At 42.6% G+C, this 22954-nt stretch overlaps 1 protein-coding gene across 1 annotated transcript; it reads left to right on the plus strand.

Annotated features, from left to right (window-relative positions):
* The first annotated feature begins 230 nt into the window (after positions 1 to 230).
* LOC123481092 (phosphoinositide 3-kinase regulatory subunit 6-like) lies at positions 231 to 18813 on the plus strand. The gene is made up of 20 exons (XM_045217201.1): positions 231 to 355; positions 4259 to 4353; positions 4487 to 4588; positions 5780 to 5871; positions 6435 to 6503; positions 7030 to 7162; positions 7389 to 7458; positions 7668 to 7860; positions 8769 to 8919; positions 9451 to 9546; positions 10279 to 10765; positions 11186 to 11285; positions 13568 to 13690; positions 14979 to 15089; positions 15626 to 15728; positions 15892 to 15962; positions 16345 to 16435; positions 16797 to 16849; positions 17063 to 17169; positions 17700 to 18813. Exons 2-20 carry the CDS (start codon positions 4293 to 4295, stop codon positions 17857 to 17859), a joined length of 2373 nt encoding a protein of 790 aa, XP_045073136.1. The 5' UTR covers positions 231 to 355; positions 4259 to 4292; the 3' UTR covers positions 17860 to 18813.
* Positions 18814 to 22954: the final 4141 nt, after the last annotated feature.

The following is a 22954-nucleotide window of genomic DNA, read 5'->3' on the forward strand; positions in this document are numbered from 1 at the left end:
GTTCAAACAGGTTGCTGCTGTTACCTCTCCCCCAAACATCCTCCTCCAAACCTCCAGCTCACTTTCCTCCTCCCCCTCTACCTCTCTCTCTCTCCCCCCTCTCTCAGAACACTGCTACCTCTTTCTCTCTCTCCCCCTCTCTCAGAACACTGCTCCTCTCTCTGTCACCACCACCACCACCACCTCGTCACTACCTCCCAGTTAGAGGAAGTTCACTCAGTAAATTCACTTCACTATTCTCTCTGTCAGACCCTGCAGCAGCACGCTGAACACTGAGCCAGTGTGTCGGATATTAAACACCTCAGGGAACCTTTTGTGTATCACTGAAAAGAGGAAACTTTCTGGGAGGGAAAAGGTAGGGGGATTTGTTTTTTTGGCGGTTCACCTGTTTTGTGTGCTTTGGTGGGTAGGTACTGGATGGTGGATGTGTCTGGGATAGAACTGTGAACTTTCAGTATGAGAACTAACATTGAGAGAGAGAGAGTTTTGAGAGAGAGAGAGAGAGAGCAAGAGAGACATTTTGGCATGCTCTCTGCCTCTGGCTTAGGGAACTGTTACAGGGTTTGTCAGATAGTCCTTTCTTTCCAAGTTTTGACTGGATAGGAAATGTTTCAACAGAACATTTGGTGCAACTTTATAGACCAACTGTTTTTATATCAGTATGGTGACATTCATTCATTTCAGCAGTGTCATTCTGGGTCAGGCTATTCAAAACTGAGGAAGTGATACAGTTAATTATACTGAGTATGTTTCACTTTTGTAAATGTCTTAGTATGCTGTTAGCTGAGGCATGTGGTGAAAGTCAAGTTGGTGGTATAGTTGTTGCAGAAACAATGCAGCATATTCTATTTGGCAATTTAATTCAAATTGAAAATTACTTTTATTTTCTTTCACTCCGGTATCTATCTCTAAGGCAAGTTACAGTAATACACTTTTTTATGCTCATGTTTATAACTCCACAGCAGTTTCACTAGTTCACTAGATCTGTCTTGTGTTGTGATTTACATTTACATTTTAGTCATTTAGCAGACGCTCTTATCCAGAGCGACTTACAGGAGACTTTTTAGGGTTAAGTGCCTTGCTCAAGGGCACATTTACGTCATTTAGCAGACGCTCTTATCCAGAGCGACTCACAAATTGGTGCATTCACCCTATAGCCAGTGGGATAACCACTTTACAATTTTTTTTGGGGGGGGTAGAAGGATTACTTTATCCTATCCCAGGTATTCCTTAAAGAGGTGGGGTTTCAAATGTCTCCCGGAACGTGGTGAGTGACTCCGCTGTCCTGGCGTCGTGAGGGGAGCTTGTTCCACCATTGGGGTGCCAGAGCACGAACAGTTTTGACTGGGCTGAGCGGGAACTATGCTTCCGCAGAGGAAGGGAGCCAGCAGGCCAGAGGTGGATGAACGCAATGCCTCGTTTGGGTGTAGGGACTGATCAGAGCCCGAAGGTACAGAGGTGCCGTTCCCCTCACTGCTCCAAGGCAAGCACCATGGTCTTGTAACGGATGCGAGCTTCAACTGGAAGCCAGTGTAGTGTGCGGAGGAGGGGGTGACGTGAGAGAACTTGGGAAGGTTGAACACCAGACGGGCTGCGGCATTCTGGATGAGTTGTAGGGGTTTAATGGCACAGGCAGGGAGGCCAGCCAACAGCGAGTTGCAGTAATCCAGACGGGAGATGACAAGTGCCTGGATTAGGACCTGTGCCGCTTCCTGTGTAAGGCAGGGTCGTACTCTCGAATGTTGTAGAGCATGAACCTGCAGGAGCGGGTCACCGCCTTGATGTTAGCGGAGAACGACAGGGTGTTGTCCAGGGTCACGCCAAGGCTCTTCGCACTCTGGGGGGAGGCACAACGGAGTTGTCAACCGTGATGGCGAGATCATGGAACGGGCAGTCCTTCCCGGGAGGAAGAGAGCAGCTCCGTCTTGCCAGGGTTCAGCTTGAGGTGGTGATCCGTCATCCATACTGATATGTCTGCCAGACATGCAGAGATGCGATTCGCCACCTGGTTATCAGAAGGGGGAAAGGAGAAGATTAGTTGTGTATCGTCAGCGTAGCAATGATAGGAGAGGCCATGTGAGGATATGACAGAGCCAAGTGACTTGGTGTATAGGGAGAAAAGAGAGGGCCTAGAACTGAGCCCTGGGGACACCAGTGGTGAGAGCACGTGGTGCGGGAGACAGCTTCTCGCCACGCCACTTGGTAGGAGCGACCGGTCAGGTAGGACGCAATCCAGGAGTGAGCCGCGCCGGAGATGCCCAGCTCGGAGAGGGTGGAGAGGAGGATCTGATGGTTCACAGTATCAAAGGCAGCAGACAGGTCTAGAAGGACAAGAGCAGAGGAGAGAGAGTTAGCTTTAGCAGTGGCGGAGAGCCTCCGTGACACAGAGAAGAGCAGTCTCAGTTGAATGACCAGTCCTGAAACCTGACTGGTTTGGATCAAGAAGGTCATTCTGAGAGAGATAGCAAGAGAGTTGGCTAAAGACGGCACGCTCAATAGTTTTGGAAAGAAAAGAAAGAAGGGATACTGGTCTGTAGTTGTTGACATCAGTGGGATCGAGTGTTGGTTTTTTTGAGAAGGGGAGCAACTCTCGCTCTCTTGAAGACGGAAGGGACATGGCCAGCGGTCAAGGATGAGTTGATCAGCGAGGTGAGGTAGGGGAGAAGGTCACCGGAGATGGTCTGGAGAAGAGAGGAGGATGGGGTCAAGCGGGCAGGTTGTTGGGCGGCCTGCAGTCACAAGTCGCAGGATTTTATCTGGAGAGAGAGGGGAGAAAGAAGTCAAAGCATAGGGTAGGGCAGTGTGAGTAGGACCAGCAGTGTCATTAGACTTAACAAACGAGGATCGGATGTCGTCAACCTTCTTTTCAAAGTGGTTGACGAAGTCATCCACAGAGAGAGAGGAGGGGGGGAGGATTCAGGAGGGAGGAAAATGTGGCAAAGAGCTTCCTAGGGTTAGAGGCAGATGCTTGGAATTTAGAGTGGTAGAAAGTGGCCTTAGCAGCAGAAACAGATGAAGAAAATGTAGAGAGGAGGGAGTGAAAGATGCCAGGTCGGCAGGGAGTTTAGTTTTCTTCCATTTCCGCTCCGCTGCCCGGAGCTCTGTTCTGTGAGCTCGCAATGAGTCATCAAGCCACGGAGCTGGAGGGGAGGACCGAGCCGGCCGGGAGGATAGGGGACACAGAGAGTCAAAGGATGCAGAAAGGGAGGGAGAGGAGGGTTGAGGAGGCAGAATCAGGAGATTGGAGGGAGAAGGATTGAGCAGAGGGAAGAGATGATAGGATGGAAGAGGAGAGAGTAGTGGGAGAGAGAGAGCGAAGGTTGCGGCGGCGCATTACCATCTGTGTAGGGGCAGAGTGAGTAGTGTTGGAGGAGAGCGAGAGAGAAAAGGAAACAAAGTAGTGGTCGGAGACATGGAGGGGAGTTGCAGTGAGATTAGTAGAAGAGCAGCATCTAGTAAAGATGAGGTCAAGCGTATTGCCTGCCTTGTGAGTAGGGGGGGACGGTGAGAGGGTGAGGTCAAAAGAGGAGAGGAGTGGAAAGAAGGAGGTGATGCATCCTGCGTGTATACTGTCAGTGTACTCATCACAGAGTATCAAGAAGTCATCGTCTTTCACTGTTGGGAACTTTCATTTGACATGATTGGCCATTTTACATGTGATGAGTGAAGCTGTCCCATAGACCTCAATACACCCCCTGTCATTTTAGCCTTTGTTATGGGGGATTGTGAGAAACAGGTGGGTAGATGACTTATTTCTACCGAACGCCAAAAAACAAACATGTGGGATGGGGTATAATTATATTTGTGCGATGATAAACTAGACTGTGAGAAAGAGAAGCAGAGAGAGAGGTTGTTTTATGAGGCAATGAGAACGATCAGCCATGCTCTATTTGAACAGTACTGTGACTGTGACCGCAGCACCTGCTGCTGAAACTCATTATGGTTAGTGTTATAGCTCAGGGTTGTGTGTGTGTGTGTGTACGTGTGTGTGTGTGTGTGTGTGTGTGTGTGTGTGTGTGTGTGTGTGTGTGTGTGTGTGTGTGTGTGTGTGTGTGTGTGTGTGTGTGTGTGTGTGTGTTTTTCGTGGTCAGGTCACTGGTTCTACTTTTGGAGACTCACAAGTCCTAACACCTCTGTGCCACAATAATGTCCAGTATATCATTTAGGTCTACAGCCTTTTTCCTGGTTAAAAGCCCATGTCATCCCTCCGGTGGGTGCCGCTAACAGCTTTTACTTTCTTCCTGCCCCGTCCCTATAGACACCAGGCCGTGTCCCCACCATGCATGTGAGACATGACCAACAAGGCAGCCTGGGATAGCTTGAGCAGCCCCACGAACAGCATGGAGCCTATAGGTACTATATAGGGAATAGGGTGTCATTTGACACGCCACGATTTCAACAGTGGCATGCATGTACATTTGATCCAAAATGGAACATTTGCTGTAGGACTTTTATTAACATTAACTCCTAACTTCTGACCCTCCAGGAAGCTGTGCCCCCTCGGCCTCAGAGTCGGACATCTACCGCAGCGTCCAGGCCGTGCTCAGGGAGCTGGAGAGCCAACACCCCTCCTCTGTGCTCAATAAAGGTAAGCCCACCAGTAGTTTCCACTAGACTCTTTATAGGGTTTACACACTGTTGTGTGAGCATGGCTCCGTATAAAGTCAGCCTGCTTTTGTTGCACATTGCTTATTTCCAGTCTGGTTTGGTCAGGGGTGTCGCTAGCGGGCTAGCTTCAACTGGTAGTGATAGCTAGATGCATAGCAAGCTTCATCAAGTAACCCCCACATTACTGACCCTAAGCTCAATAAAGATACATATGGGTACCCTTACATCACAAGAGGCTGGTGAGAGGAGGACGGCTCATAATAATGGCTGGAATGAAGTGAATGGATTGGTATGGAAACGATGTGTTTGTTACCGTTCCATTTATTCATTTTTCTTATTATTTTTTTGTATTTTACCCCCTTTTTCTCCCCAATTTTGATCTTGTCTCATCGCTGCAACGGGCTCGGGAGGCGAAGGTCGAGTCATGCGTCCGCCAAAATGCGCTTCTTAACACCCGCCCTCTTAACCTGGAAGCCAGCCGCACCAATGTGTCGGAGGAAACACAGTTCAACTGACGACCGATGTCAGCCTGCAGGCGCCTGGCCCGCCACAAGGAGTCGCTAGAGCGCGATGAGCCAAGTAAAGCCCCCCCGGCCAAACCCTGCCCTAACCCGGACGACGCTGGGCCAATTGTGCGCCGCCCGATGGGACTCCCGATCACGGCCGGTTGTGATACAGCCCGGGATCGAACCCGGGTCTGTAGTGACGCCTCTAGCACTGCGATGCAGTGCCTTAGACCGCTGCGCCTCTCGGGAGGCCTGTTCCATTCATTACATTCCAGCCTGTCCTCCCCAATTAATGTGCCACCAGCCGCCTGTGCCTTACATACAAAGCATCTAGGTCTAAAATGGACTAAAGGTCCCTGACTTGCCTCTCTGCTCCACTGTGCAGAAGGAGTTGATCCTCTTTAATGTGCCAACCAGGCCTTATCAATCTGCCCAAACCACATGAGGATGACACGTAACGCTGCCTGCCAATAATCGGAAAATTGCACTCAGTCAGCTATTTGTTTTAGCCACAGTTTGGATTAGCTGTGCAATGGAACAAAGCATTGACACTGAGTCACACCAGCTATTTGTGTAGAGCTATGGAAACAACAGAGAGTGTGAGTGCTGTTTAGCGCCATGTCTGTGGAAATGTTTGTGCTGAGTGTGTGTGTTTCCATTTGAAGGGATGCTAAGATGGACGCTGCACAAGAAGGTTCGGAACAATCCTGCCAACAGTCTCATTCTGGTGAGAGTCGTCGTCAAGGAGCTGGAAAAGGTATGTCATCAATGTGTGCCATTAGACCATTCCGTGGCCTTATATGGAGAAATATAAGACTCTGGGCCATTTATTATTAGTCATTCCATTTGGAGTGTATCCAGTGCATATGGTACGTTAGATTTCACTCTAGTGTCAAGAAACATGATAAGACAATCAACGATTGCTACCCAAATAAACTTGTTTGCCACAGATGAAAAGAACACAAAGATTGTCAAGGACATTGTGCAACGATGTGAAACATGAATGTTATGTCTAGTGGAACCAGGGGCGGATTGGCCATCAGGCATTTCAGGCAAATGCCAGATGGAATGGTTTATTTTTAGCCCAGTGGGTCTGTCAAACTTGGGTTTTTTTACGCAAAATGATCATTAACTTGCTGATAATGGGCCTGTGTGGAGGCCTCAAGGAAAATAATGTTCAATGTGTTAGAAATGCCAGGGCCGATTTCTGGTCCCAGTCCGCCCCTGGTGGTAACAGACAAGCTATCTTCTACAGACAAACTTTGCATTAGTGAGTAACTGACTGACACAGTTTGTGTGTTTGTCTCTTGTTGTCTGCAGGCTGAGAGGGTAGATTGTCGGATACACATCATCCCCCTGCTCCACACACTCATCTATGCTGTCATACAGGTAGGTTCTGGGGCTTACATTACACAAAGAAACACCTGTCAGACATGATAACACCATCTTTACAGACCGACCTGTCTCAGGGTTGGCTGGGGAGGAGCTTTAATTTGGGGGATTGGATCATTTCCTATCACTGTTTTGATGATCTCAGATTTGATGAAGTCTTATTTCCTGTTAATCGTCTCTTATACTTCCTGGTCAGGCTAGGTCAGGACTCTGTCCTGTAGTAGACCTTTATCTCTTCTTTATCTGTTAGTGTCTTAAAGAGACAGTTCTTGTTGTTACCGGTGCCATCGGTTCATTACAGTAGAATAGAATAGAATGGGATAGAAAATAATAGAATATTACAAACCATTAACGATTGCTTGTTTTGGGAAGTTTGTACAAGTATTTATGGAGGGAAATAGTACCATACTGCATTTGAGGGTTGTGTGTACCATACCAATTGTGTTTGGTGGTTTAGTTCAGTCCGAGGACAGCTGTGACTGACTGACAGTGCTAACTGTGCGTATATCTGTGTATGTTCCAGTCAGCATATCTTCCTGACGACCTGTACAAGCGGGTGTATGACTTCTGTAAGAGGCTACTTACCCTCCCCCAGCCCTACTGTACTGTCGGCCTCAGCTACACCAGACGCATGAAGACAGAACGCTACACACCAGGTACTGAAACCAACATACATCCTTGGTCTAACTTGTCGAATGATGTATTTTTTTATTATGTAGTAGATAAGACTTTATTGGTAGAATTTACTGTCTTCAAAGGTGATCATCGTTTTACTGTAATACACTTTATAATGAAGAGGGATGTTTGTTTCAATGTATTCAATGGCTGTAGTACGAGAATGTCATGTGTTTTATCTGGATAGTAAATATTTTTGACCCACAGGAGTGCTGTATCAGAGGATGGTTGTAGCAGAGCAGAGCTTGAAGAATGTCTACCATCCGTTTCAGGAGAGGTGAGAGAACAACCTAACTTGATGTTGTATACACACGGTGACACAGAGAGAAGCCATTTTTCCTTATGGTATAGAATGATATGCTGTTTGTAGATAAAGTAGCTTGTAATAACAGCAGCTTGCATGTGAACTGCCAACCAAACAATTAGGTAACTGGTTAATCAAGGAGAACCAAAGGCAATAACTCAATCTCTCCTATGGTCTCCTAGGGTGTTTGTGTTCGCCGATCCGGCGGTCTTCTCCGGCCCCCTCGGTGGGGCGCTGAGGTGGGACATCGAGGCCTCAGGGTCAGGGGGGTATCTGAACCCCCTTGACTACATGCGGAGCGTGGTCCAACACTCCATCCAGGCTGCTCTAGGTGGGGAGCTGTGCCACAGTCATAAACTGGCACAGGTACTGAAGGTCAGTGTGCTTGCGGTTGCGCTGCGGTTGGGTTTATGTTTGTGTGTGATTCATGTCACACAGCCCAACATTGAGTTTCACTATGATGTTTCTTCTTCTGTTCAAGTCTTTGTTCTTTCGCTATGCGTATGTGATGATGGGTTTCAGGGTAAAAGTTATTGGTAAAACCCTTCTTTTACTTTGTTTTCTTTCTTTATTTGTCCATCCACCCCTCTTCGGAGAACAAAGGGAACTTCGTTTTTATATCTTTTTTTTTTTTTTTACATGTACATTGTACACACATTTTACATATACAGCACTTTTTACACCGTAGAAAAACCTTTTGGGTTTGACTTCTGTTCTAGAGTAAAGAAACCTGTTTTATGGTCTTGATAGTTACTTTGATGTTTACTTTGGTTTGACTTTGGTTTTGTCGTGTCATTTCACAAATGTTGCTGTGTTCTAAGTTTGTTCAAAGTTATCTAAATCAATATCACTTTGTGTTTGATACTAGTTTCTATTTCAGTGTATTGCGCAATCCCCTTTGTAGCAAAGCTCAGTAAGCTAAAAGGTCTCTACTGGTGCCTCATACTTGCCATCTCAGTCATCTTCAGCAACACACTTAACCAGAGATTATCTATAATGACTCAACAATGTGTTGTTTAGTTGTGTTGTTCCATGATCTAACAGAGGTTGGCACCATTCCTAATAAAACACACACACACACATACTTACACACACTGGTCCTAATATAACACTCATCTCAACAGGATGTCTCAAACTCAGACTTCCAGATGTGTTTGTCTGGACACTGGTGGCCTTTCACCTGTATTCTATTGATAGACGGTGTGTGTGTGTGTGTGTGTCTGTCCGTCCGCATCCATGTGTCTCCACGTGTGTGTCTGTTTGTGCGTGTGTGTGTGTGGCAGGAAATGGGCCAGGATGTGGAGCCGTACTTCCAGGAAGTGGTGGCCAGTCTGGAGCAGAGTGTGGAGGAGGGCAGCAAGGGGGAGGGGGTGATGCTGAGGGGGAGACTGAGACAACTCTACAGAGAGATCCTCACCCATACTGACACATCAGGTACTGTATCCTTATCATAGAGGGGTCATCTTTTGACAAGTGAACATGGAGGGGTACTATAGATTACAGCTGGTACATGTATATAAGTAGTTATACATTTTTCACATAGGGCTTATTCAGATAAATACTGCCAATGCTGTCAATTGTGTTGGTGTGTCTTCAAGCTGACACATACCGTTCAGTGCAGCAGTCACTGACTTCGGGAACGTTATTAATAGATCGCTCTATAGCAGTCACTGATTTTGGGAATGTTATTAATAGATTGCTGTATAGGTCAGCTGATCTTTCACACTGTATTCCTCCATGTCTAAATCTGTCGAGTCAGGCCCCCCTTTAAGACGGATGTACAGTGTATTTCCCTTTTCATCCATATTTATTATTCTCATCATAACAACTATCCTTCAAATTGACCTCTCTCACAGACCAGCTGTGAGGCCATATACTTAGTGTAGGGCAGGGGGACCAGGAAGTAAGCGGGTGTTGTGTTGTTTTTTGGTGTCATTGTGACAGTTTGGGCTCTTCCTGGTTTAGACATATTGTCCTCCGGTGGCGGGGGATCCCTGTGTGACACGCCACTTCCCAACCCGGAGATGAGCTTCCACCTGTGGCAGGAGGATGAGGAGATCTGTGAGTGGCGAGATCTGTTGTTTATACACACCAATGGGAGAACTCTGTTACATCAACTCTGTTACTCTGTTTAATAACAAATAATACTTTTTTTCTCAAAAAGGGTAGGGGTCAAAATTATTGACACCCCTAAAGATTCTTCGAAATAAAGTAGTCAAAAGTTTAGTATGTGATCCCATATTCCTAGTACGCAATGACTACATCAAGCTTGCGACTCGTATTGGATGCATTTGCAGTTCGTTTTTGGTTGTGTTTCAGATTATTTTGTGCCCAATAGAAATGAATGATAAATAATGTATTGTGTCATTTTGGAGTCACTTTTATTGTAAACAAGAATATAATATGTTTCTGAACACTTCTACATTAATGTGGATGCTACCATGATTATGGATAATCCTAAATGAATCGTGAATAATGATGAGTGAGAAAGCTACAGAGGGTCAAAGATGATGATGATTATTATTGTCATTATTTTAATTATTAATTTTATACAGTCATTATTGCTCATCTTTATCAAGGGTGTCAATCATTTCGGACCCCACTGTATGTTAAAAGGGGATCGATGTTATTCTGTTGTAGCTAGCACACTGTGTTCTCACCCAATGGGAACTTCCAATACTATAGCTCTTTCTTGTCTCACTGTTTCATGTTCTCATTGACCTGCATTGACATACATTTTATAGAGATACAGTAATCTAATTCCTATTTCTCTGATGTCACGTCTTCCAACAGGGCGCGAGCTGGCCAAGTGTGTGCGCTCCAGCTCCATGTCGTCGGAACACTTCTGCCTCGACCAGGAGACCGACTTTGACCTCGCCGACCTCCCAGCCGACCTCACTTCCTCCTCCGCCATGCCCCGCCACTCCGTGATGTCCACCGACAGCGGCATCGAGAGGGACCTTCCCCCTGGGGTTGAGCCATCAGTGGTAGAACCCTCTGGTGGTTTGGAGGAGGGGGAGGCCAGGTTAACCCGTCGAGGAGGCATCAAGATGAGGCCGTCAGTCACGGACAATATGGCCCTGATGCAGGACGCTCTGGAGGAGAGCGGGAGCGTGGCCGGGGGAGGGGGAGCCATTGGAGGGGGGAAACTTCAGAGGAAGGCGGGGTGCAGCGGGACCCCCTCATTCTCCAAGCAGCAGAAGCACTTCACGGCCCGGATCGTGGTGATGGGGGATGACAGGGTGCTGGGGAAGCTGGCTAAGGCCTTCTACTTTCTCAGGTGAGGGACAAGGATCATGGGTAATGTAGTCTGGGAGACTGCATGTAGTTTGTAGTGGATATTAGATATATTAGAATGGATACTGGATATGATAGATTTCTGTTAGAAATGATCATAGTACAGTTTTTGGAGACAGTTCCACCTACAACATCTCAGTTTGGTTAGCCTTATACTATGCTGTTGAAAATGTTTTATTTCCTAATGTCCAAAAATGGAATCAGAAACTAACAGTCCATATTTGTATTTCCATGGTCTAGTCAGGAAGAAGAAAGTTGAATTGAAACCATGACACATTAATAGTTAATGCGTCAGAAATATACAATGGGATTATTCCGACTAACTCAAGACTGGTTACAGCCATTTTGGTTTCCTGTGTATCATGGTTTTAGGGTTAATTAATCATTTGGTTTCACTCTGCAGGAAAAGGGAAGCGCGTCGTCTCTTTCTGACGATGAAAGTCAACTTCCAGTTTTACTACATCCCTGTCTGTGAAGATACCAGTCCCACCTGTCCTGTCAAAGTAAGACCACAAACTAACACCTCACTCCTATCAGTTTACAACCTGTCAAGAGACAAAGATATGACTCATTTCAGTGTTTCAGTATGTGATCACCCACACACAGTATGTGAAATGATCACATCAAAATAATGTAGGTTGAAATGGCAGATTTGGGCACTAATAAGGGCCTACATTGGAACGTAGTGGCTGTACAGTAATATGCTGTAAATGACGTCAGAGCTCAGGCTCTGCGCTTCACAGTGCTGTAGGGGTTTTGACTGACAGCCGTTCTGAACTTGAGCACCACGCGCGACAAGAAGTTGCCCCCATCCCTCCTGCTAGTTGGACAACTTTCGAAATGTTTTGTTGTCTGAGTGAGGGAAATTCTGTCAATTAAGAGGACTCGATGTATTTTGAAAGATAAGATGTTGAGAATTATAATAAATACTACTTTGATGTCATACAAGCAAAACACCAAAATGTCAAAATGTGCACTTCACATTTCCATATCATAAAACTCATGTAATATACTGTCAAAATGTATGATCACTGTGTTTGATGTACAGTTACAAGATGACATCAATCAATCAAATGAATTTATAAAGCCCTTTTTACATCAGCAGATGTCACAAAGTGCTATACAGAAACCCAGCCTAAAACCCCAAACAGCAAGCAATGCAGATGTAGAAGCATGGTGTCATACCCTGGGTTGTTCTGAACAGAATCTCACTTGGCAAAAACTGGTTGAATCAATGTTGTTTCCACGCCATTTCAACAACAAAAAATCTATGTGATGATGTTGAATTAACGTGGAAAACTGATTGGATTTGAAAAAAGTCATCAACATAAATCTAATGACGTAGTGACATTGTTTGTTGATTTCACGTTGAATTCACATTAGTTGACAACTCAATCAAATGTAAATCAAAACTAGACGTTGAAATGACGTCTGTGCCCAATGGGATGTTTGTCTATTATGAAGAAAATCCGTCACGGAACACGCAGCTGAATGCACCTGTCACGGTTTCGGCCGAGGCTGCTCCTCCTCCTGGTTCGGGCAGGCTTCGGCGGTCGTCGTCCCCGGAGTACTAGCTGCCACCGATCTATGTTTCATGTTCGTTTGGTTTTGTCTTGATGTTGTACACCTGTGTCTTGTTAGTCCTCGTTAGTGTCCTATTTAGTTCTCGTTGGTTGTGTGTGTCTTTGTGTGTGATTGCTCTTCTGTTTCGTGTTGGAGCTACTATTTTCCCTCCAGTGTTTTGGAGAGGTTCTTTTGCACATGTTAGTGCGCCGTTTGTTTTGTCGCCTGTGTGCGCCGTGTATTCGCCTTCGGGCTTATTGTGCTTATGTCTTTTGTGAATATTGCACTAAAGCCTTTGGACTGAGCCTCTGCGTCCTGCGCCTGATTCACACACCACACCCCACCTTCAGCACCCGTTGACAGCACCTGAATGCACGCATGACTCCTTTTGATGCGCACCAAAATTACGATATGTTCTCTGAATTGCCCTGTGAAAGCCTAACACTGTAAGATCGTATTTTATAACTTAGCTAGTCATGTTGGCAATAGAACAAGCTTTCAAATGATGCCCACCTGACCCAGATTGCGATTTATAATGGTCCGTCTTTGGATTGCGTAAACAACAACAGTAATTATGTGATGGTGGTGATGCAGTATTGTGTTCCAAACAAAACAACTACAAGTCTGCTTGCTGTAGTTCCTCAATGGCACAGCTAGGATAGCTCAAAAAAGCACCTTATAGTTGAAGACTCTTCTTTGAGTCATAAAAATGCATTGAAATTACTTAGAAACTGAGCACACTTTGGAGAGGTGTGTGGCCACTTGGAGACAATTTTTTTTGTCTTATGTTGCACCTACCTCACATTTTCCAGGAATATTCTTATCATGTTATTGAATGTATTCAGAGTATTTTTTAGAGATTCTGTTATCAATAAATGTGGCGAAAAGTACAGTAAATGTAAAATACGCATTAAATCAACAGTGTAATGTTTGGATTCAATCTTGTGTCAGGTGAACTGTGTCCTCAACTTTGGTATTATAATTTTCCCATAATCTCCAAACTGTTCCCTTTCAATTGCTACCATGGTTATGCATATGTTTGTTTATATTTCTTCTGTAAGAAGCATTTCAATTTAGCCCTATCCATATAGGCCAATTCCCACGAGTGTAAAGGGTTAATGTTGTTCTCTGGTTTTACACTTAACTTGGCTGTAGTTGAGTAACCCTAACAGTTTAATACAGTAGTGTATCTATAATATACCATGTTGTACTTCTCTATCAGGAAAACCTCTCCCCATCCCGGGACAACCCCTGTGCCCTGGGTTCCTACTTGGGAATGGTGGATCCATGGTACGACTGCAACATCAACAGTCTGGGCTCCATGATCCCCAAGCTGGCCAAAATGGTACAGTAACCTACTGTTTCTACGTTATATTGAAATGACAGCATCAAATAGTGTTTCTGTTCTCTTTTGATACTTTGATTGTGCCTGCCTGGAATTCTAGATGGATAGGGTTTGCACTTTCAGGACTATTCCATTGGTTTCATTGGACCAATCAAGTGTAGCTTTCAGGATTTTATGAGTAAACAAAATACTAGTCTAATCTAAAGTAGGTCTGATCTACAGTAGATAAAGTTATGTGTGGTTATGTTGAATGTGGTTTATGCTCTGCAACTGGGAGTCGGGACCATAAAATAAATGTCCACAAATTACTGTTTGCATGTTGCTAGGCATCTTGAATGATTAGCAAAACCAAAGGAAATTGCACAGTACTTTACAGTAGTTGCTTGCTTACAGGAAGCGAAAAAAACATCTGTGGGCTCTTATCGAAACTAACAAGCTATGAGTACTGTATGCAAATAGTTTTGCTGTTATTGGTCATCAGCATTTAGCTGGATAGAGGGAAGAGAAACTGAATGACACAGTATAGGGAAAGACAGGGAAGTATTGCGGGGAAAAAGATTGTGAAACGTAGCAGGAGCACAGGGTCAGGTTATCATTGTTTAATGCTGTAGTTTCCAATCAATAATGACCTATAATGAATTACAACATGAGGGAAATAGAACAAAAATAAGTTGACGCTGCAAAGTAAAAAAGCCTTGGTACAAACAAACTTCCAGAAGTAATCAAGGCACTCATGTAGTGGAAAAATGAAAAAGCCTTTATTGCAACGCGTCGGTGGGTTTTTATTATTGTCATGCATAAGCCGTAAAACAATAAAGGCTTTTGAATTTTTCCACTACATGAGAGTGCCTTGATTACTTCTGGAAGTTTCTTTGCGCCATGGCTTTTCCGGCATTGTTTACTATCCAGCATTATAATATAATATGCCATTTAGCAGACGCTTTTATCCAAAGCGACTTACAGTCATGCGTGCATATATATATATTTTTTTGTGTATGGGTGGTCCCGGGGATCGAACCCACTACCTTGGCGTTACAAGCGCCGTGCTCTACCAGCTGAGCTACAGAGGACCACAGCATTAACCCCTTATTTTTTCTATAGTATCATCCCATGATCAAAGAGCACAATAAACAAAACAAACGCTCCTCTCCTGTGTCTCTACATCAGTGAAATATAGTTCCTTCCAAAACATGATCATTCAGTGTATTAAAAAGCTACTTTTATTTGTACCCCTATCTGTCTTGGTCAACCCCAGGCTCCTTACTAACATGAGCCTATCTCTCTCCAGCAGTCCAAAAGCAGCAAGCAGGCAGAGCCAAACCCCTTCCTGTCTGATGTAATTTCCTACTACGTGCGGACCGGACTGCAGCCTGTTTACTTCACCATCTATTCTGTCAAGGTGAGGAGACATAGGATGCATCTGAAATGGCACCCTATTCAGATCCCTGTGGGTCCTGGTCCGAAGCAGTACACAATAAACGGAATAGGGTGCCATTTGGAACACAAACATAGCCATATGCTTTACAAACAGCTCTGGTTATCGCCTATATACTATAGAATCTCTCTACCACTGTCTGTTGTTCATTGTGTGATATAATGACAGTTAAGTCTGCAGCAATGGACTGAGCATAGTTTACGTTTAGTCCTCTAGCATGTTCATGATTATCAGTCCTCACTCATAGACCAAAAACACCAAATGCAAGAGTGCACATTATCTGAATTGTAATATATTATAAATATATGCCATTTAGCAAACGCTTTTATCCAAAGAGACTTACAGTCATGTATGCATACATTTTTACATACGGGTGGCCCCAGCGGAAAACAAACCCACAACCATTGGTGTTGCAAGCGCCATGCTCTACCAACTGAGCCACAATTGTCCGATAAAAAATCCACTGGTGTTTGTTTGTCATCCTCTTGACTATGTTCTAGATCTCCTTCTCCAACCTGACCAAGGACCCAGTGGAGGACGTGTTTCTCTCTCACTTAGAGCTGGACTTCCCCGAGTTCAAACAGTCCCCAGCTACTTTGAAAGGTAACATTTAGCCTGTGTACACTGATCGCTGCACTCAACATTCTCTGCATCTGATGTTTTTTAAACTGATTTAAAGTGTGTGTGTACGTGTGCGCATGCATTGGTGTGTGCACGTGTATATGTCGCTCGTCCGGTCTGATCACGTCTGTCCTCCCTCTCTCAGCCATGACCATCAAGCAGAAGAAGAACACTGGAGATGTATGTGGTGCTGTCGTCTCTGTAAACTACACAAAGGTCAGCGAAGTTCAACCGTTTTTTAAATATTACCTCATCAATATACATCAATGTAAAAGTGCTGTAGCTGACTATAAAGCTAATGATTGATACTGTTGATGCAACTTCTGTTTGTCTCTGTTTAGAGTTTTGAACTGCTTCATGAGTGTGAACTTAACTGACCTGAAGAGAGATCATATAACCTGTATTTGACGTTTAGCTCTATTTTGATAGTGTTTGTGATTGATACTGTTCATGCAATGTCTGTTTGTCTCCGTTTAGAGTTTTGAACTGCATCATGAGAGTGAACTGACCTGAAGAAAGATCATATAACCTGTATTTGACGTTTAGGTGTTAGTTTCTCTCTATGACCTCTGACCTGTGTCTCTGTCCTCCTCTCCAGGTGTCGTTGAGTGGTAGAGACGTAGATAAGGGTATGTCAGTGAGGACCTCAGGTGCTCAGATTAGTGCCATTCCCTCCAATGAAACTGAAGGTATACAACATTAAATATCACACACGATACCGCTATTAATGTAATTAATTGATAGATTCAACTGTATTATGATCAGTGGTAGCTAAGTTGTCACCCATTGGGCACAGACGTCAATTCAACGTCTATTCCAAGTTGGTTCCACGTCATTTCATTGAAATGACATGGAAACAACGTTGATTCAGCCAGTGTGTGGCCAGTGGGCAAAGTCACAGTGTAAAAAAGTAGTGCATGTTCATGCTGTTAAAATTGATACAATTGTGTGAATGTAAAAATAAGTTCTGAAATGTCTACTACTTTTCCCATATTATTCTGTATATTTGTTGAGGCCTGGCTTATGTTCTTGTTCCTTTGTTGTCCTCAGATCTGAACTGTCTTACAGTAGCTTTCAACGAAACTAAACCCAAGAACACCATGGTAAGTTTACACAATTTTAACACAAAGACTTCTGTTAGTGAAGGTTGTTATAAAATTCATAAACATATTTACTTAATCCTCTTGATGTTCTTGGGTTTCCATATTGTTCTTAAGATCACAAAGGCCTGGTTCGCTTTACTAAGCCTTGTGGCCACATCGCTTATGAACTCATAAACCTAAAACCAAACCTAACACATAAACTTAATTCCACAGGAGGCCAAGATCCGTACCTGTAACATTAAGATCAGAACCCTGGAGATGAAAACCTTTACTGTGACCCTGGACAAAGACTCTAGGAGGACCTTCAAAGACGTACAGAGGTGAGAGCTGTTGGTGTAGCTGTTGCCAACGGTAGGCCTACCATGTCAACTTTAAATAGATGAAAACAGGTCAGTGGTTTGGTGGATAGACAGATGATCTTGTTACCAGAAGGTTGCTGGTTGAAATTTCTTCTGAACCATGTTGGTCTAACCTCATTTGATTTGCCCTAGTCATACTGTATATGTTTTAGCTACATATGCACATATTATATGTATTGTGTCATGTTGCAGTATAAATTATATATATTGTGTCATGTTACAGTATAAATTATATATATAGTGTCATGTTACAGTATAAATTATATATATATTGTGTCATGTTACAGTATATATTATATATATTGTGTCATGTTACAGTATATATGTTATATGTAAATAACTAAATGCACATACTGTATATGCTTTTAAAAAGTGTCATATTATAATCCTCAGTCAATGTTCAATGTCACTAAAGCCCAAATAAAACGGGCAAACATACTTATCTAACGCTCATAATTTGACATGTCCTCTATCAATGAATTCATTTCCAGCATAGAGATCACCCCCTGTCTTGATCCTGGGTACTGTGTCCAGAAGACCATGCGGTCCAAGTTCAGTTTGGGGGAAGAGGAGAGGGACGCTGGCCTCAGCAAGTACATGAACAAAGGACTTCCTCTTCCAATCAACACCTTCGCTGGTATCATCAACTGACTGATCCCACAACCATCTGGATGGACTCTCCTATACAGAGACTGAAGGGTTGAGACCATCCACATTGTATGACGATCACGGATGCGCTCAGTACTCAAAACAGAGGCTCAGTGTACCTTGAGGGGATGTGGAAAGAGAACCCGGGTGGCAGCTAAGGGTAAGCCAGGGTTATTTACCTGGTGTAACCTTGACAAGAAAACCAATTGAGTCTGACAAGTGTTAGATGTGTCAACAAACAAATGAATATGCCATGGGTATTGGATCTCGTTCCAGTTTCTGCTTGTGACAGAGTTGTATCATATACTGTACCCATGGGCATATCTCTGACTGACAGCGTTGTCAAAAAACAATATTGCCTCTACAATTTACAATTTTATGAGAGTGTATGAGGCATGAGAGTGAAGCTGAGGTGGTATTAGCTCCTAGATAGGCTTTAGCTCAGAGGGCTAACATAAACTTGACAACCTGGGTTCAAAATCTGGTCCGTCTGAAGAGTAGCCCACCCTCCCAATCATCCATCCCTTGACGTCAGGGTTGGGGTGAATTCCATTTCAATGCAGTAAAGTTATGGAGTAAACTGAAATTCCCATAGGAATTGACTGAATTGAAATGGAATTGATCCAACCCTGCTTGCCATGTAAACACACTACCTGCTGCTCTTTGTGTTCCAACACTGAATCACCCTGGGAGGGACATTTTCATTACTAAGCTTGGCAGAAGAATGACTTAAAGATAGTTTGATGTCTTGGTGCGCTAACAACAGAAGCTCTTGAAGCAGTCACTTGTTGGATTAACCAGTTCTTTAAAAAACAGGTTCCATTAAAAGGTGCATATAGCCTACTACAGGCCAAGTCTGCTCTCTGAGCTCATCTAAGTTCTTATAAGTTGGTTACAATTGACGGAGTCACCCATAATTCACTAAATTATATTTTGAAGGAAGAAACAAAGTACTTTAAGCATATGTTTTCTTTTCAGTCGCCTCCATCTCCTCTAACTGAAGCTAATTGTAGAGAATTTTTTTCTATTGATAATGTCAAATTAACAGCCACACAGAAAGACTCATGTGAAGGTGAAATTACAGAGGAGGAACTTCTGGATGCAATAAGACATTAAGTCCGGGAAAACTCCAGGGTTGGATGGCATACCAGTCGAGGTATACCAAACCTTTTTTGATATACTAAGAGGACCGTTATTAGCATGTTTTAACCACTCCTATGTAAATGGTAGATTATCTGACACTCAAGAAGAAGGTCTTATCTCATTATTAATGAAACAGGATACAAGTGGAAAATATAAAGATCCAGTCCATTTACAAAATTGGAGGCCCCTTACACTTCAGTGTTGTGATGCAAAAATCCTAGCAAATGTATAGCGCATAGAATTAAAAAGGTATTGTCGGATATTATTCATTCTAATCAGACAGGTTTTTTACATGGAAGATACATTGGAGATAATATAAGGCAAGTATTGGAAACAATATAACCCTATGGAAAATATGGGAAACCAGGCCTGCTATTCATAGCAGACTTCGAAAAGGCATTTGATAAAGTTCGACTGGGGTTTATATATAAATGCCTGGAGCATTTCAATTTTGGAGAATCTCTTATAAAATGGGTCAAAATCATGTATAGTAACCCTAGGTGTAAAATAGTAAATAATGGCTATTTCTCAGAAAGTTTTAAACTGTCAAGAGGAGTGAAACAAGGTTGTCCACTATCGGCATATCTATTTATTGTGGCCATCGAGATGTTAGCTATTAAAATCAGATCCAATAATAATATCAGAGGATTAGAAATACAGGGCTTAAAAACAAAGGTGTCATTGTACGCTGATGATTCATGTTTTCTTTTAAATCCACAACTAGAATCCCTCCACAGCCTCATAGAGGATCTAGATACATTTTCTAACCTCTCTGGATTACAACCAAATTATGACAAATGTACTATATTACGTATTGGATCACTAAAAAATAAAAATGTTACATTACCATGTAGTTTACCAATAAAATGGTCTGATGGTGATGTGGATATACTCGGAATACATATCCCAAAGGAAATAAATGATCTCACTTCAATACATTTTAATAGAAAGTTAGCAAAAATAGATAAGATCTTACTACCATGGAAAGGAAAATACCTGTCAATTTGTGGAAAAATCACCCTGATTAACTCTTTAGTATTATCCCAGTTTACCTATTTGCTTATGGTCTTGCCTACGCCTAGCGAACAGTTTTTAAATTATATGAGAAAAAAATATTCAATTTTATTTGGAACGGCAAGCCAGACAAAATTAAAAGGGCATATTTATATAATGAATATGAATTCGGAGGACAGAAATTATTAAATATTAAAGCATTAGACCTATCACTAAAAGCTTCAGTCATACAAAAGTTATACTTAAATCCGAACTGGTTCTCAAGCAAATTAGTAAGATTGTCTCACCCAATGTTCAAGAAAGGCCTTTTTCCCTTTATTCAGATTACAACCTCTCACTTTCAGTTATTTGAAAAGGAAATAATCTCCCAAATATCACTATTTCTAAAACAAGCCATAGAAAGTTGGTTGCAATTTCAATTTAATCCTCCAGAAACGACAGAACAAATAATGCAACAAATATTGTGGTTAAATTCAAATATACTAATTGACAAAAAATCTTAATTTTTTGACAGAATGTTTAAAAAAGGTATAATCTTCGTAAATGATATCATCGGTAGGACTGGTGGAGTTATGTCGCACATGCAGCTAACAAAAACATATGGAAATGTCTGCTCTACCCAAAATTACAACCAAATAATTGCAGCCTTACCGCAAAAGTGGAAGAGGAAAGTGGAAGGGGGAGAAAGTAAGGAACTTGTCTGTCGGCCTTGCATTAAAGAACATAATTGGTTAAGGAAAACTGTGATAAATAAAAAAGTATATCAGTTTCACTTAAGGATCAAAGGATTGACAGCTGTCCCATATAGATTGCAAAATAGTTGGGAAGAGATCTTTGACGTACCGATCCCATGGCATAGTGTTTATGAACTGACACGCAAAACGACACCGGATTCAAAAATTAGAATCTTTCAATTTAAATTATTATATAAAATTCTTGCTACCAATAGAATGTTATTTATATGGGGGATACAATCTTCCCAGCTCTGCAGATTTTGCTGTGAAGAGACAGAATCATTAGATCATTTGTTTTGGTTCTGTCCATTTGTAGTTTGTTTTTGGACACAGGTCCAGGAATGGCTAAAGGATTGCAATATTTACCTGGAGCTAACCTTGCAGATAGCATTACTGGGTGATCTGAAAAGTCATAGTCAATCAATCAATAATATAATAATACTTTTAGCAATAAAGGTTTGAATGCACTGTGCACAAGCCTTCAGTAAAAACATGACACAAAAGAACAGACACCTTTTTTAAGATCCCTATAGAACATGTTGCATGACAGGAAACTGACTGGGGGGGTTTCAATGTTTGGTGGCTTTCTGCTTATGACTTTGTATGCTATACTAACATGTGGTGCGATATCCAGTGTGGTTGATATTACCATGCTAGGAGGTCTATGCTAAAATGAAAGTAGAACTCGGAGCCCTTCAGTTGTTTCAAGGTCTGAATTTATTGCACCTAACTTGAAGGTGATAGAACACAGTCACCGCTGAAAGACACTGGCTGGTTTACAATAAATGGGGACTAGTTATCATATATGCACCCAGAAAAAGTATGTAGATGAGCGAGAGAGAGAGAGAGAGAAAGAGAGACACTGACTGACTGATTGACTGAGGCCACATCTATAAAAGCCACTGTCATAATACCATTGAAAAAAAAATTGGGTCTTAAAGAGAATCTTAAAGAGAATTTGGTAACTTAATTCATTTGATTATGGGGTCTGATCACCAGCCAGTATGTTTGTAATGCATCGTCAATCATCAATAGACCTTTTTGCACACTAGTCTATTTTAAAATGTAATGTATGTAAGACAAATCATTGGAGTATGGTATCATTGCAATTACTTGTTTAATAGTGGTGTAAATATATGTATTTGATATAATTACTGTATATTTTATATAAAAAGAAAGAATTTGAATCTGTTTACTTTTTCTTAAATTAGATATGAATGAGCTGATTATTCTATTCTTAAAGGGATAGTTCACCCAAATTACAAAATGACATGTTGGTGTCCTTACACTGTAAGCAAGCAGTCTATGGACAAGGTATGGCAGAAATAAATACATGCCTTGGTTTAGTTTTCCTGACACTGTTTACACTGCTAACGTTTTAGCATTTAAGGCACAACAATATACAGTACCAGTCAAAAGTTTGGACACACCTACTCATTCAAGGGTTTTTCTTTATTTTTACTATTTTCTACATTGTAGAATAATAGTGAAGACATCAAAACTATGAAATAACACATATGGAATCATGTAGTAACCAAAAAAGTGTTGAACAAATAAAAATATATTTTATATTTGAGATTCTTCAAAGTAGCCAACCTTTGCCTTGATGACAGCTTTGCACACTCTTGGCATTCTCTCAACCAGCTTCATGCTTTTCCAACAGTCTTGAAGGAGTTCCCACATATGCTGAGCACTTGTTTGCTGCTTTTCCTTCACTCTACGGTCCAACTCATCCCAAACCATCTCAATTGGGTTGAGGTCGGGTGATTGTGAAGGCCAGGTCATCTGATGTAACACTCCATCCCTCTCCTTGGTCAAATAGCCCTTACACAGCCTGAAGGTGTGTTTTGGGTCATTGTCCTGTTGAAAAACAAATGATAGTCCCACTAAGCGCAAACCAGATGGGATGGCATATCGCTGCAGAATGCTGTGGTAGCCATGCTGGTTAAGTGTGCCTTAATTCTAAATAAATCACTGACAGTGTCACCAGCAAAGCACCCCCACACCATCACACCTCCTCCTCCATGCTTCATGGTGGGAACCACACATGCGGAGATCATCCGTTCACCTACTCTGCGTCTCACAAAGACACGGCAGTTGGAACCAAAAATCTGAAATTTGGACTCATCAGACCAAAGGACAGATTTCCACCGGTCTAATGTCTATTGCTCGTATTTCTTGGCCCAAGCAAGTCTCTTCTTCTTATC

This window comes from Coregonus clupeaformis, unplaced genomic scaffold (assembly GCF_020615455.1).
Source record: "Coregonus clupeaformis isolate EN_2021a unplaced genomic scaffold, ASM2061545v1 scaf0963, whole genome shotgun sequence".
Classification (NCBI taxonomy): domain Eukaryota; kingdom Metazoa; phylum Chordata; class Actinopteri; order Salmoniformes; family Salmonidae; genus Coregonus; species Coregonus clupeaformis.

Bases quoted from the DNA above. Each gene is read 5' to 3' on its own strand.
- LOC123481092 (XM_045217201.1), top strand. From the start codon at position 4,293: ATGACCAACAAGGCAGCCTGGGATAGCTTGAGCAGCCCCACGAACAGC. The intron at 5,872-6,434 runs GTATGTCATCAA...TGTTGTCTGCAG, and splicing joins TCGTCAAGGAGCTGGAAAAG to GCTGAGAGGGTAGATTGTCG. The intron at 9,547-10,278 runs GTGAGTGGCGAG...GTCTTCCAACAG, and splicing joins GCAGGAGGATGAGGAGATCT to GGCGCGAGCTGGCCAAGTGT.